Here is a 15,556-nt window from a genome sequence, read left to right as displayed (position 1 = left end):
TTCTTACTGCTTGTTCTTCCTACCAAGTCAGGTAGAGAAGCCCACCTCTCCATCCAAAGGAGGCTGCCCTAATCAGCCCCTTCTTTAGGGTGCTGGTATGTCATCATGTCTCCTTCTGAGGAGGCCCTAGCAAGTGAAAATCCAGTTCATCAATAAATTCCACTTTCCATTTCGAAATGGAGATTATAAAATACTCAATTAACCATCCTTCAGACTTATCCCACTGTGTTTTGTTTGTACGTTACAGTAAAGCTAATCAGTAGTAATACAACTAAGATCAAGAACCCAGACTGTGTTAGTCTAATTTAACAACTCCAAAACATAAATTTTAAAAATAAAAAAATAAAAATTTAATTTTAAATAAATAAATTAATTAATGGAGATATCCCATCTCCTTGAACTGGAAGGGACCTTCAAAAGGTCAAAGAGTCCAGCCCCCTGCCTTCACTAGCAGGACCAAGTACTGATTTTGCCCCAGATCCCTAAGTGACCCCCCCTCAAGGATTGAACTTACAACCCTGGGTTTAACAGGCCAATACTCAAACCACTGAGCCATCCCTCCCCCATAAAGTGGGTCAAGTTGCAGTTTAAATTCCTGAGTCTATATTCAGTGGTCACTGTATATATTCAATGGATGCATAGAGCAAGACTCCATGTCATTGATACATCTCTGTGTTTGTGTGTTTTCACCTCTTTGAAGAACCATCATGTTTATTTTTTTGTAGAAGAGTTGAAGGATAGATTACAATGTAGACAGCATATAGTTTGAGAGATGTCAAATCAATTATATATTTGGATACCAAATAAACAGAGTTATAATAAGATTTTACTTTAAAATGACTGTTGAATTAATTTGCTAATAAAATGAATTACGTTTTGGAGACACTGTTACATATACACTTAATTTAAATGTTTTTACTTTGTAAATATAGTACGTTTACCCCTAAAATGCAAGGCAGACGGATGGGGACTTCAGGGAGAACCATCACAAAAAGCACAAGTGTGAGTGGAGAGATGTACAAACTGGAACATAATGATGGGAGTCAATCAGACACTGCTGTCGGGACAGTTGGAACAGGTGGGAAGAAAAGACGATCCAGCCTCAGTGCCAAAGTGGTTGCCATAGTATCTCGAAGGAGCAGAAGCACATCCCAACTTAGCCAAACAGGTGAGTGACATATACTCAAATTGAAAACAGGTCCCTTTAAATATTTCAGCTTATACTTTACCCATGGCATATGGACTAATCATATGTATATGTCAGAATGTAGTCCACTGAGAAAAATCTCTTTCCATCTCAGAAAGAGTTTTTGAGTCATTTAATTTTGTCTGATTTCTAAACTTGGCAAAGAATCCATACAGTGATGTTTTAAAAATATGTATTATAAATCTCTTCTGTCCTGATGAATGAATGTGTTTATCTCTCAGAAGCCTTGATTACATGTAGCAAGGAAATGCAAAGAGACATATGTGGGTATCAAGAGTTTATGGGTTAGACATGAATGACATACTGCATGTATAAAATCTTTTTTGACAGAACAATTCAGTACAAATACAAGACTTGTAACCTATAGCATATAAAGGTCAGTTATATAACAGGCATAATTTTAAGGTGTTGGTGTAGCACCTACAGTATCAACATGTTTAATATTATTTTTAAGAGATTACATCTCATTTCTCAATTAAGAGAAAACCTAGTGTTTTCTATTTAAAAACAACACTGGCAAAATGGGGTCAGTGAATTCAGATAAATTAGAGTGCAGCATGATGCTTCATTATGCGCTTTAGGGGTTCCAATTCTTTATTGCTACTTCAGAAATCTTAAAAGCCTTGTATCTGTGTGGCCTGAAGGGGAAACAGCTCATACAGAAAGAAGCAAAAGGAAGAAATGTTTTAAAGTCCCCCAGTCCTGCTCCTGCTGAACTCACTGAGTTTTGCTATTGACTTCAGTAGGAATAGGATCAAGTCCTTAATGTCCTGTGTTGCTTAAAAAAAGGAAAGCTTCAGAATAGCCCAGCACTCAGGCATACTGTAGTGTTTCTATCACACAGTTAGGATAATCCCAAAGTGAAGGTAAGTATCAATATTGTGTATTTGTATTATCAAGTCTCTGCTTTTCCTTGTTTTTCTTTTTCTCTTTTGTGAGCAGTAGAAGCGAGTTTGTTTTTATTGAGATTTCAGGCAGTTTCAATTAAAAATATATCTATTCATCTACTTCTAGTCTCATGTTTTTAAACTGAACATGCATGCTAAATTATGCATTTGAGTCAAATGATAGTTGTAATGGGATCATTTGAAGTCCAGAATTAGAAGTTATGTTAATAGTATGTTGTGCTGCTCAGAAATGCAATAGGATTATTACCATTCAGTCTCATTAATCTAAGTAGCAAACAGATTGTTACTTAAAATAAACCATATTAGTTCAGATCAATCCAAATCAGCTACTGTAATTTAAAATTTAAAAGTGGTCTGGCAGTATTCAAAGTGTCTGTGCTGATATATTCCCCCTTTATTAAGAACGACATATTTTAATTTTATTTATAATTATTATTTTATTTAAAGTTTATATAATTTGGTTTGAAGCTGCATTCCTTCTGGACTTCAACCCCCAATGAAACAGGAACTAACATACTGCATTAGACCTGTGATCCACTTACTGGTCTGGTACTCTGTCTTGGGCAGCGGCTGGAACAAGCTGCTTCAGAGAAGGGTACAGGAAACTCCCCAGAAAGCAGAGGTGGAGTAATGTGTCTGCCATGAAGGTCTTGCCCTGCTCCCTAATAATTATAGAGATTGGCTTAAACTCTGAACTCTGAAGTTTTATATCACTTCCCATAGGGTTTATTTTTGTCTGTTTAGGATTTTTTAACACATTAATTACTTGTAACTCTGGATATTTTTGTTATCCATAAAGTATACAATAACTCTTTGAATCTTGTTCAAATCAAGTTCAAATTTCAAATCAATTGGAGTTTTAGGTGTGTCAGGAATATAGCATCAGGCTGTTAATTTGTAAAGTTTTAAAAAGATAATATTAAATTCAGCCTGAGACTCATGTCATACTATAATTCTCTACAGTACACAATGTCTTCCACTGCAGTGGAGACCATTGCAGTGACTTTTGCTAGCAAAAATATGGTTGTGTAGTACTTTCAGCCCTAAAACAGTGTTTAATGTGATTCTTAGTTTCCCTTATTGTAAACTTAGCTAGTTCTACTGTAAGGTAAAATCTAAGCAAATTCTGTTTATTACCTGTGATTTCTCAAAATATTCCCAACAATACAGAAACTCAGTATCAGAATAAAAAGTAAGTCATTCCAAAAGGACAGGAATCAAATATTGACCTAGTAGACAGAATTGCTGACATTCCTTTGAAAAAATTCAATAGTGGAGTTCCAGGTTTCCTGAATGTGAAAGGACAGTGAAGAATAATGTCTAAATGTATACAGTGCAATAATGTAAAAATCCCAGAGGTCCTTGTTTGGACACATATTTTAGACCTATACAGAAATATAACTTTATGTGCTTTCAGTAAAATATATGTCAGAAACCACTGAGTTGAATTAATTGTATTTTATTGGATTAATTTAGGCACCTAGGTATAAAGCCTGATGTTCTCTTTCCAAGGAAAACCCATAGTAGGGGACTAAGTATTCAAACCCTGAGTCCTAACTCACAGAATTGTTGTCACATTTTCTCTCCAGGAAAAGGGGTTTGAGGCCACACACAGAGGATGGTGGAAGCAGGGATTTCAGTAAACAAACCCTGAGGAGCTTGAGTGAACTGGGTGGCACCACTGCAGCTCTCAGTGCATTTGCAAGGAGAACTAGCCATTCTGTGTTGGTCCCTAAATTATTTCTTACCTTGATAGTCCACCAACCCTAGGCTCAAGTATAAGATATGCTGTTCTAATGCCTAAGTACGTGTATATATTAAGACTATATAGTTCTTTATCTATCTATAGCACTATATATCCATCCTATACTTATGTATTTTGAGTGACATCATTTAAATAAATGTAGGGTCATACAATATATAAAAAAATTACTACTTGTCTACAGGAAATAGGGTAATTCAGGCCAAATAAAGAAATCCACAAAGCATCCTTAATTTATTTTCGCACCTGTTATACTTTAATAACTCATTATTGGCTTCTCTATTTAAAATTAAAATGTATATGTTGCTGATTAAGTAATGTAAACTAGACCCTTTACAATATATGTATAAGTATTTATCTGTTACTAATATTTGAAAATCAGCTTCAATAGATAGACTTTTTCACAAAAAGTTGTAAATTTACATCACTATTAATATTGTGCTGCCCTCTAAAAAAAAGTCAGATATGCGTTTGTGCTGTAGATCTGTAATCAGCCAATTGATAAATGCACATTTATTAAATTAAATAAATGTAAAGATTTATTAGTAGCTTTGAATAGCCTCGCCTGTGCCACTCAGGTCAGTTTAATAGAATGGTTGTGCTATTTACCAGAGAATATGCAATCTGAAGAAACTACTCATGACTTGCATATAAATTTGTTTCTAACCCCATGCCTTCAGGCACTGCCCCCATAGCTCCCAGTGGCCACAGTTCTCAGCCAATAGGAGCTGCGGAGCCGGGGCTCGGGGCGGGGGCAGCGCGCGGAGACCCCTGGCATCCCCTGCCAGGAGCTGGACATGCTGGATGCTTCCAGGAGCCGCATGGAGTCAGGGCAGGTAGGGAGCTTGCCTTGGCCCCGCTGCGCCACCGACTGGACTTTTAGCAGCCTATTAAAATCTCCATGATTGCTTATGATAGTCACTGGGAGATTGATGCTGATTCCGGTAGATTCCCGGCCAATCTGGGAGGGTTGCCAACCCTAGCTCTATCTTTTAAAGCACTCACAATCATTACACAGCCATCTTGCCACTATCCCTGCTCCACTTTCCCTATACTTGAGGTATTGTCAAGCTGTATTTCCATGATGCTGTGCATCTGTCGGACTAGATCACATGTTTTTGTATCAAATAGGTGTTATTCTGGGCCAAATTGGCAGGGTGTTTGCCTTCCTCACAGCATCATGGAGGCCCAATTTTAGGTTAAAAGGAGTGTGACTAGGAATTTTTAATGTTAAGAAATAATGTTGAAATGATTGGTTCATCATTACTTGTATACAGTGTCCACTGAGGACATTGGCTGAAAGGGCTGGTGCCCAGAGAAAAATATACAAGATCTTGGATGTAGCTGATGGACCTTTCAGTAGGGAGAAGGGGAGACCTTAAGTCTTTGCAGACTGAGGTATCCTTCAGAGATACCCTCATTCCCCATCATAGAGGGAGGGAAGAGAGGATCTTGAGGTAGGCTAAATCCTAGGAGATTTTTTTGTATTTGGGGGTGGAGGGAGAGGAGGGTCAGATACCACTTCCCACTATAGTTAAAGTTGTATCCTGCTCTTTAAAATCAGTCTCCTTATCTATGTTTTATTTGCCTAATTTTCAATATTTGAAATGTGTCAAAGTGTCAAAGATCTTGAGGCAAACACTTTATACTGCAGTAATTTCTAGCATCCTGTTTAAACGTGTATAGATTATGTATGGATATGTGTGTGCCTAATACCTAATCCAATCCCTTTAAGGTCAGTATAACTCTTATTGACTTCATTGAGAGTTGGAGCAGGCCCATAAAGAATACACCGTGCTGTGATGGTGATGGAATAAAGTTTCTACTGGTTTGAACTGGCAATAGCTATGTTACTCATAAGTGACACATCCAATAAAACCTTTTAATGAGTCCAACCATGGCACATATTTCACACAAAAAACTATTTCAGAAATGTTTTAGAGGTTTATTTAAACTTATAGGGTGATCTTCACCCCCTGTAAAGGGCCAATATTGGGCCTATACACCCTTTGTTCCTATTTTCACCCATGAATATGTTGTGAAAATCGTGTAATGCAGAAAATGCCATTCTTTGTGCTACTCCATAATCCATGAGAGGCAAAGCTATGTTCACTGTGGAAGAATTGGGACGATGTGTTACAGCTGCATGCTTGCTGGTCAAGAACAAGAAATGGAAGAAATTAAATTGAATGGTTTATATAATGTAGTATATATTCTCCTCCATTCCTGCCAAACAGGTTCATGAGGAGAACAATAAAATTCAAGTTTTTTTTTAATAGGGTTACCATACGTCCGGATTTTCCCGGACATGTCCGGCTTTTGGGGGCTCAAATCCCCGTCCGGGGGGAAATCCCCAAAAGCCAGGCATGTCCGGGAAAATCGGGAGGGAGGGCTGGGCCGGGGTCGCGGGGCCGGGCCGGGATCCAGGGGCGCAGTGCCGGGCCGGGGCCGCGGGGTCGGGCCGCCGGGGGGGTGAGCTGGGCCGCGGGGTCGGGCCGCCGGGGGGGTGCGCTGGGACGCGGGGCCGGGAGCCCGGGGGTCGGGCCGGGAGCTGGGCCGCCGGGGGGGGGGGGTGCGCGGGGCCGGGGGGGTGCGCTGGGCCGGGGGGCCGGGCCGCCGGGGGGGTGCGCGGGGCCAGGGGGCCGGGCCGCCGGGGGGGTGCACTGGGCCGGGCCGCCGGGGGGGGTGCGCGGGGCCGGGGGGCCGGGCCGCCGGGGGGGTGCGCGGGGCCGCGGGGGTGCGCGGGGTCGGGAGCCGGGGGGGTGCGCGGGGCCGCCGGGGTCGGGAGCCGGGGGGGTGCGCGGGGCCGCCGGGGCCGGGAGCCGGGGGGCTGCGCGGGGCCGCCGGGGCCGGGAGCCGGGGGGGTGCGCGGGGCCGCGGGGTCGGGAGCCGGGGGGGTGCGCGGGGCCGCCGGGGCCGGGAGCCGGGGGGTCCGCTGGGCCGCCGGGGCCGGGAGCCGGGGGGTGCGCTGGGCCGCCGGGGGCCGGCCGGCAGTGCTGGGTGGGCCGGGGGTGGTCGGCCGGGGCCGGCACCCCAGGGCCCGAGCCGACCCAGGCTGGAGCCGCCGGGGGGGCCAGCCTGGGCCGCACCTCCTCCCCCCACACCCCCCCTTACCTGCTCAGGCTTCCCGCGAATTAAATGTTCGCGGGAAGCAGGGGAGGGGGCGGAGACTTTGGGGAGGGGGCGGAGTTAGGGCGGGGAGGGGGCGGGCTGGGGGCGGGGCCAGAGCCCCGTGGAGTGTTCTCCTTTTGGAGGCACAAAATATGGTAACCCTATTTTTAAAGGCCAGTTTCTGAGTGCCTTTCGATTAGAATGCCTAAGTAGAGATTTGTCTCCTAGGAGTCTGATTTGTCTGAGGTGCTGAGCAGCCGCACCTCCAAATGTAAGAATCACGGCAGTACATGGCAGGGAATCATGAGGAGTTATTTCATCATAAGAACCAAAGTTATCTATTGTCCCTGTTTCGGTTTGCAAAGTTGCCCTCTGGAAATAAATCAGACTTTATTTGAAAAGGAATCTTCCATCCTCCAGATGTGGAGGATGTACTGTGGGATGGAGCTGTAGTCCTGAATTTTCTGAAGACAAAAGCTTTGAAAATCTTTGTATACATGTTTTTTTGACAAAAATGAAGACACTGCTACAGAAAGACTCTGTAGACCTGAATATACACAGGATAGCTTTAAGATACTGGCATGAAACAAACATAGGTAAGGTATACGTGTGTGCTCAGTCAAACCTGAGACTGTTCTGCAATTGAGAATTATTTCCATCGAGAAGTCACTATCAAATGTGAGCAAAAAGACTTGAGTAAGCTTGAGGGAATATCTACATTAGAACTGCAGGTGTGCAGCCTGTGTAGGTATACTACTCTAGCTGTGCTCTAGCTAGCTAAAAATGGCACCATGGATGTCACAGCACGGGCTTCAGCACTGGCTGCACAAGCTAGTACGTACGCAGAGGGGAGACAGGCAGTCTCACGCAGCCTGTGCTGAAGCCTGCACTGCAACGCCCTTGCTGCTGTTTTTAGCAAGCTAGATAGAGTACAACTAGCATGGGTATGTCTACACATGCTGCAAATCACACTCGCAGTTGTACATTTACACTATGGTTAGACATAAGGGGCTGTTTAATTGTGTAGACATTCAGGTGGAGCCTGGGCTGTAGGATTCTGCAACATGGGAGAGTCCCAGAGCTCAGGCTGCAACCTGAGTCCAATTATCTACACTGCAATTAAACAGCCCCGCAAGCCTGAGCCCCATAACCCCAAGCTAGCTGGCACGGGCCAGCCGTGGGTGTCTAATTGCAGTGTGGACTAGAGAATCATATGATCTAGTTCTCCCCCATAAGCTTTTAGTCTTCCCCACCACATAGCATGAGTAGAACCTTCCTATAGTCACCCGAAGTGTTTCCCTTAATTAAGGGATAAAGAGAATTCCCATACATCCTCAGGAATTCAGCTTTGATATCCAACATGTCAGTTTCAGAGGACAATCCAACAGTCCACTCCTAATAATATTGCACTATCCAGTTTAGCAAGCTATGTCAGTGGTCATTTTCCATGCATGCTCCCAGAAGCTGATGTGAAATTCCTGCTGCATCTGTCTGATCTGCAAGCAAGACTGATTTCTGAGAATAATGCTGAGACCCATGGATACAGATGTCATTCTCTGGTTACTTTGTTGAATGACTGAAGTTGGGTAAAATTTAGAAAAGGCAAACCTATTCAGTAAATACGTGTGCATGGGCTATAATCATCCATCGGTGCAAAGACAATAGCATACCCAGTCATTAACTGACTGCAAGTGGGCATTATTCTTCAGTGGTAAAAATAAGAGTGGTTGGGACACTTGAAAGGTAAATAAGCAGAGGACAGCAGTCTTCCAAACCTAGAGCCACATACTTTCACAACAGACACTGAAAAAGATGATGCCAGTACTTCATTTTCACGGTCCTCATGCCAGCCTGAGTGTAAATTACACCTGCAAAGAACATTCCAGGCAGAAAAGAAGGTCTATGGATAATGTTCCACCTGTCTTGGCAGCTGTACTGTGGCATACCAAGAGACGGCTTGCCAGACAAGATATTACTGGGACAAATTTTAGGCTTTAATATTTTGGAAACAAAATATTATTTAATAAAGAATTTTGTCTAGTAAAACTCTAAAATTCTTCTGACATTCCATCAGTGCCAGAGTCCCATTTAACTGTCAAACACACAAATAGCCTTGTGCTATTACCATGTGTGATGTGATAGGCATACGATGTGTGCCTATCACATCGACCAATACTGTCCCACTCTTGCTTTGTACTCCCTTGTCAGTCTGTATCCATCTATTCTCTCCTCTTGTAATTAGGTCGTAAGCCCCTTGAGGGCAGGCACTGTCTTTTGTTCTGTGTTTGTACAGTGCCTAGCACAATAGGGTCCTGGTCAATAAATAAGAGTTCAAAACTGAAAGTGAAAAAGATTTTCCTACCCAATTTAAATTACAGAAGAGATCTAGGCAGGCAGCTGTAATTATCCAAACTGGAATTTTGCAAGAAAAAAGTGGATATTTTTTAATATTCCCTCCTTTGCTAAGACTGCTGTTGCATCTTCAGTGATTACAAGTGACTCGAGAAACTCTGACAGCAAAGGGACACCATAACCTTTCCACTACTCCACCACACCAAACTCCCTACCTCTCTACTAGGATGTCAATTCAGTAATGACTCAAAGGGAAGAGTGCTATCTCCTTAACAGCATCCTGGCCTTTCCTTGACCAGTTCTCAACCAAGTACTGAACAGGCTCAACCTGCTTAGCAGAGGAATACATAAAACCCACAACTTCCCTCTATTTTACGGGCCGTTATTTTGCTATCGTTAATTTTTTGTAATTGTTTTAGTTTTGAATGGCTTTGTTTCTTAACCCCTCCCTTTGTGTATTTCTGGGCTGCTGTATTAAAGGACAGTTCATTAAAAATGTCAAATTGTCAAGCTGTATCAGGAATATTTGGTGGCCCCGGCAGTGAGATAGTTAATTTTCTTTTGTTCTACAGTTTGACAAGACACGGCATCATGTCTGTGTTTTTATAAAATTTCTAATATTTTTGTTCTCTTTCACGGTCATCTTTTATTTTGCCAGATTTTTTACTGTAAGACCTTGACTGTTTTGATAGTAAAGTAGATTTGGGGAGGCTTCCAAGAAACAGAGTTACAAACTATAAAACAACCCTCCTGGACGAGCATTTCCTTACAGTTCACTTGTGGTTAATGTTACCGTATGGCATAGAAGAGCAATTCCAAAGTACTTGTTTGCGTTGTCTGCTCACCGCTGCAGGAAAGCCTGTTTAATACTAGTGTATATCCTCCTCTACCCCTAGTGTAACTCCATTTTGTTAGTCTAAGGATGCAAATTTCTGCCATAAAACTTCCATATATACTTTCATTATCTTGTGTACTTGTGGAATAATTCATGGTAACCTGGGGAGTAGTATCTCTTTCCTCAACATTTCCACTCTCAGCCAACATTTAGCTCACTTTAATATTGCCCTAGCAGGAGCCTGCTTCCTCTGGTTATTGTTAATTTTCACAGACTTAGCCCTTTCAGGCTATTTCAGATAACTGAAGCAAATCTCTGAAGCTATTTACACTATCCCACAAAAGAAAGTATAGAGAATGAGGAAAGGGCATGACATCAATGTGGGTTTTCCTTTTCAACCAAACTGAAAAAAAAAATGCTTCTAGAATACCAGCAATGGATGCTGATGGTGCCTTGGGAGAGCTGTCCAGAATGGGGCTCTAAACCTGACAACTAAATAGTAAAGAATATTTTGTTGAGAGGAACAAAACCTTCATTCAGATGTTGCTTTAACTCAAATAAATGCATGGAGGAAAAAAACACCACCATAAGCTAAAGAATGATATTAAAAGAAAAGGAAAAGAAGGGAAGGTAACACAAATTCAACACATCACCAGCTTATTTCTGTGAGATGAACACTTTGTTCTTGCGATGATTCTTAGTTCTTTGAAACTAATGACTGAATGTAAGCATGTTCTTTTTCATTTGCTGTTGCCATCTAGCTGAGGAATTCACTACCGTTAATAGAAACATAATTCAGTCTGAGTTACTCATCTTCTGAAAGATTTCCTAATAAGGGTTAGTATTTTCAAACAAAGTCCAGCCTGCTCTGTTGAATTAGTGTTACATATGGTTCTTTTCCTTTTTCCTGAACTATAAATTTTGAGTTTGATGATGTTTTGCACTTGGTTGAATCAACGTGAAGTACTGATTTGCGGTGGTATTTATTAGCACTTTTTTCCCCCTGGATTTTTTTTTTACACAGATTCCTGCAGAAAGTGAACCCCAGTCATTATATTTTTCGTTATTACCAAAGTATAATTCATTTGTTTTAAAATTCATGCAAGTTTAATGTCAGAAAATTAAATTATTATGAAACAGTACAGCCATCCTTTTATCAGTGAATTTGCATGCATGTAAAACAGCATTATAATTAAAAATATTTAAAATGTATTTGTTTAAGGAAGGAAGGACTTTGTTCCTGTTCTGTTTCTATTTTGTTATCAAACAGTGAAAATTAAATCACTGTAAAATAGTTCTCATTCATTTATGAAATATAGTAAAAAGTGATCTTACTAGTAACGTTTGCTGTATTTTCATTCAGTTTTATTTAACCAGGACTATAATTTGCTTTATCATCTGACCAGTGAGCTCCTTTCATACTTTGGTTCCACATTCTATACAGTGTAAATATAAAAAGATGTATTGAGGTAATATCAAAGTTGTGACACAAATTGGCAGTAGATAGAATAATGACTAATTTCTGTCAATGGAGAAAAGGTTAGTACCATCTTTCGGTCAGGATTTTTTGACACAGATGGGCAACAGTGTGTCATCCTTAAGCTTGAATGTCATTGCTTGTCACATCCTTTGCACCTGAGCCTGCCCCAAATGCGTGACTTTCTGAGACACTGAAACGTCTCAGAAGCTAGCTCTGCCTGCAATCACCAAAAGAAAAAGCACTGCAGTTCTGTGTCACAGAGTCGAATGGCTGCCTGGGGAAGAGAAAACGCATCCAGATAAACTCGCTGTTTCCCATGGCTATAAGCATCTGTCTATAGTTGGGAACATGTCCATCTCTCCACATGAAGCAGAGACCCTGCAGAATACCATGAAGCAGTCCAGCTGGAATAACTGCCCTGCACAGACTAACCAGTGCAACTCCCAGTTAGATAAAATGGGGCTTGCATTGGTATGACTTACTCCAGTAAGTTACCAATATAAGTTGCACCTGTGTAAGACCCATTCTGTGCCAGTGCAGTGTTTTTTTTTGCACTTAAACCCAGGCCCGGATTTACACCTTACACCTAGGCACAGCATCCCTCCCTGCTATCCTCCCGCCTACAGCTGACCTTCATGTTTTCCATAAAAAAAATGAAACTTTTAACACACTTTTAACTTTTAGGCACCCCAGACACATGCCAATGGTGCCTAATTGGAAATCTGGCCCTGTTTAAACCACCAATACAATTATACTGGTGCAAATTTGTCTAGTTTATATAAGCCCTTAGTGGTGAGACAAACTAGCTGTGTGACCAACTTTTTAGAAGTTTCACGTGGTATCAAGAGAGATCTTCTTTCCTCTGCTACCTGCCTGGCTTCCCACGTAGGGCTCCCTTCATACGTTGGAGGAATTCTGAGTTGCATAGTTAAGGCAGTTTTGAAACAATCCTTGTGCCAGTGGAGCAGTGCAGAAGTGACTTAACCAGGCCACAAGGACCTAAATCTTTAGAAAAAGTCCTGACCCACCTGCCTACACCCTTCCTCAGCAAATGTATCCCAAAGTTTTATAAAACAAAACAGTTTTGATCATAAGCAACTTTTGAGATCATGCCAATACATTGTGGTATTTCTTACAAACCACTTATAGTATTTTATGAGTAGTCTTTTCATGCTGCTGGAGAATATTCAAATTGCAGTAATTTATTGATTCTTTTGATGAATTGTAACTAGCATAATACTGTAACTATAAAGAAGTAGAAGCAGCGAAGAGTCCTGTAGCACCTTATAGACTAACAGACGTATTGGAGCATGAGTTTTTGTGGGTGCATGTAGTGGAAATAAAGAAGTAATAACTTAGACGAGTGAAGAATGATCAAAACATGAGTGGATTGGAACATAGATATAATTATGGACGTCATATCTCTGGAGCTGTTCGGCCATGGGATTATTTAGCTCTGGATGTTTCAGAAAATACAACTGACAAATTTTCACCCTCCTTAAAAAAGTTGCAAATGAGAGCCAGAGAGAGAGAGATTGGCTTGAAAAGAATCATATCTCTGACATTAGCTACATTAGGAAGGGTTTGCCAGTATAGCCGTACCAGCATAATTATCCTGGCAAACCCTCCTAGTGTAGATGTAACTTACCAAAAGGTGTTTTTTTGCTTGTTTGTTACTGGTAGCTTATACCAATCCTTTGAGCAAAATAAGCTATACTGGCAAAAAGGACTTTTTTACTGTTATACCTGCGTCTACACTATAACATTATAGCTATATCACATGCCTAGCAGAGCTCAGCCAGTGTACATTTTAAGCATAGCCTGGGTCTCCGATGTAAAATTGGTATCTGTTTCTGTGAAAATAGACAGAAGTGCATTTTACTGAATAGAATTAGATATTTATGATGCAGAAGCTGTAGATATTTTAATCTCTCATTTAGTTCTGTTGCAGCTATGAATCTGAAGAGAGCTGTGAAGAAATCTTTGATACTATTCTCTGTTTTGGCCAGAAATAGTTCCAAAATCCCAACAAAAAGCTCCATGACCACCTGAGACAATGTAACACAGTAATGCAAAGAAAAAAGCAGTAGACTTCTTTTCAATTATGGGGTGATAGCACCTGCTACTTTCGTTGCTGCTAATGATGATGTCAATTTTCATTACATTCTGAAATGCAGAGAATTTACAAGAGGCAGACTGGAGGTACTATGAATTTTCAAATCATGCAGTGTAGAGAGGGAACCAATAAGGGCAAAAAGAGAGCAGTTCTGTGGAGGGGGAAAGCAGCTATGCAGTAGCATCTTCTCATCAGCTGCTGTGTGGGAGCTCAGCATGTGACTGGAGAAGAGACTGGGGAACAGCTACTCTGCACAGTATGTTTCCCTCTCTGAACACACTAAGGTACAGTGCAAAAAAGTAAATTCAGTAACTCCCTTCTCCATGGTTTTTACACATCTTGAAGAGGGAGTGGGAGTTCATTTGGCAGAGACGTAGATAATGGCAACACTGAAAAAATACGGTTGTGTGGTGAAAAGGCTGGAGAGGAGTAAGGACAGGCTGAGATCTACAAGAACTGGCCTTGTTCCCACATACCTCAGTCTGCCACTGTAACTGCTAACCATGGCCACTGACCATGATGTGCTGGCCTTGTTACCAAGAGGGAGAACTGCTGTAGAGCAGCAATCAAATAAAAACAGTGTGACAGTGAGATTTGGTGCTTCCTTTTGGTGCAGTTTTACGTGTAGTGGAGAGCTTACTGCCCAAAGTCAGCTACTGTGATTTAGAGGGGATGTAAATCAAATTAATAAAAAGTAATAACGATAATAATAAGCAGTAACACAGGAGGGGGCCAAATAACCCCCTCTGATGTTAAGAAAAAAGCCAGTGGCTTTGAAGAGAATTTCTCTCCTGCCACCACCACCAAAGTGATCTGAGTATGGAACCCCTGCAGATTTGACCCCACCTTCCAAAACCCTGGATCCTGAGGGGATTTCCTAGAGGCCAGTTTCATCCTCATATTAACTTGCTGAACATTTTACTATAATGTGACAATCTGTTTAGATTTTCAGGCTGCAATGGTAACTTTAATCAAATGATATTTAGGGCAATGCAATAGATTCTGAGTAAAATATTCAAATACTTCCTCAAGTGGGGGAGAAGAAATGTTATAATTAAAAAATATAGATATTTGTTGTGTTCTGCTGCCAGGTTATCTTGTTTGATGGATGTTTTGATACTATCTAATGCTCATTGATAGATACTTGTTCTCCTTTCTATGAGTTTATAAAATATGCAGTTTATTTTATTTTAAAATTACCAGATTATACTGCTTAGTATATGCATAAATATTGATATGTCAGAAACCAAACTTCAGGAATGAAGATTTTTCTGAGACACAGAGACAACAGAAGCTGTGAATGTGACAATGGTACATGAGAAATCCACATATGCCAGAAATCCAAGAATTTAGGATTCTCCTGCTAGTTTTGCTGGATTCAAATTTTTGGTTTTCCCCAAAAAAGAAGAAAAAAGGCAGGTCAGTCACTAGCAGAAGGCATTGTGAGACATGGCTTCAGGTTGTCAGTACGGATGAGGTAAAACCTGCTTCTCTAGCCTCCAGCCTAGTGTGCGGTGCTGTGCTGTGCTGCTGTCTTCTGTACAATTCCCTTCTTGGTGTCTCACAGCCTCAGAACTTGGTGTGACAAGGAGGAAGCAAGGGCTAGAGCTCGGGGAAGTAACTGTCACTATGGTTTAGTTTGCTTGTTTTTGTGACTTGTGCAGGACAAGGGGGAAATGGCTAAGGATATGAGGTAAGCACAGCTGTTTACAGAGATCAGGATACACTGCTTTGGTTTTAAATAGTGTCTTAAGAATACTGATGTTGAATGGTTTCGAACATTTT

General features: G+C 41.4%; 1 protein-coding gene across 42 annotated transcripts in view; it reads left to right on the top strand.

The window, feature by feature from the left end:
* Positions 1–15,556, top strand: part of RIMS1 (regulating synaptic membrane exocytosis 1) — a 508,694-nt gene that overhangs the window by 445,249 nt on the left and 47,889 nt on the right. For 31 of the 42 annotated variants that reach the window (XM_054023381.1, XM_054023377.1, XM_054023375.1 and 28 more), the window contains one exon: positions 933–1,168. The exons of 10 other annotated variants lie outside the window; for them this stretch is intronic. In XM_054023381.1, the coding sequence (XP_053879356.1) occupies positions 933–1,168 (236 nt within the window). Of the gene's footprint in view, positions 1–932; positions 1,169–15,556 lie in introns of those variants that run through there. One more of the 42 variants, XM_054023393.1, reaches the window with a different exon arrangement.

The sequence above is a fragment of the Malaclemys terrapin genome, chromosome 3 (assembly GCF_027887155.1).
Source record: "Malaclemys terrapin pileata isolate rMalTer1 chromosome 3, rMalTer1.hap1, whole genome shotgun sequence".
Taxonomy (NCBI): Eukaryota; Metazoa; Chordata; order Testudines; family Emydidae; genus Malaclemys; species Malaclemys terrapin.
This window is presented reverse-complemented; position numbering and strand designations above follow the sequence as displayed.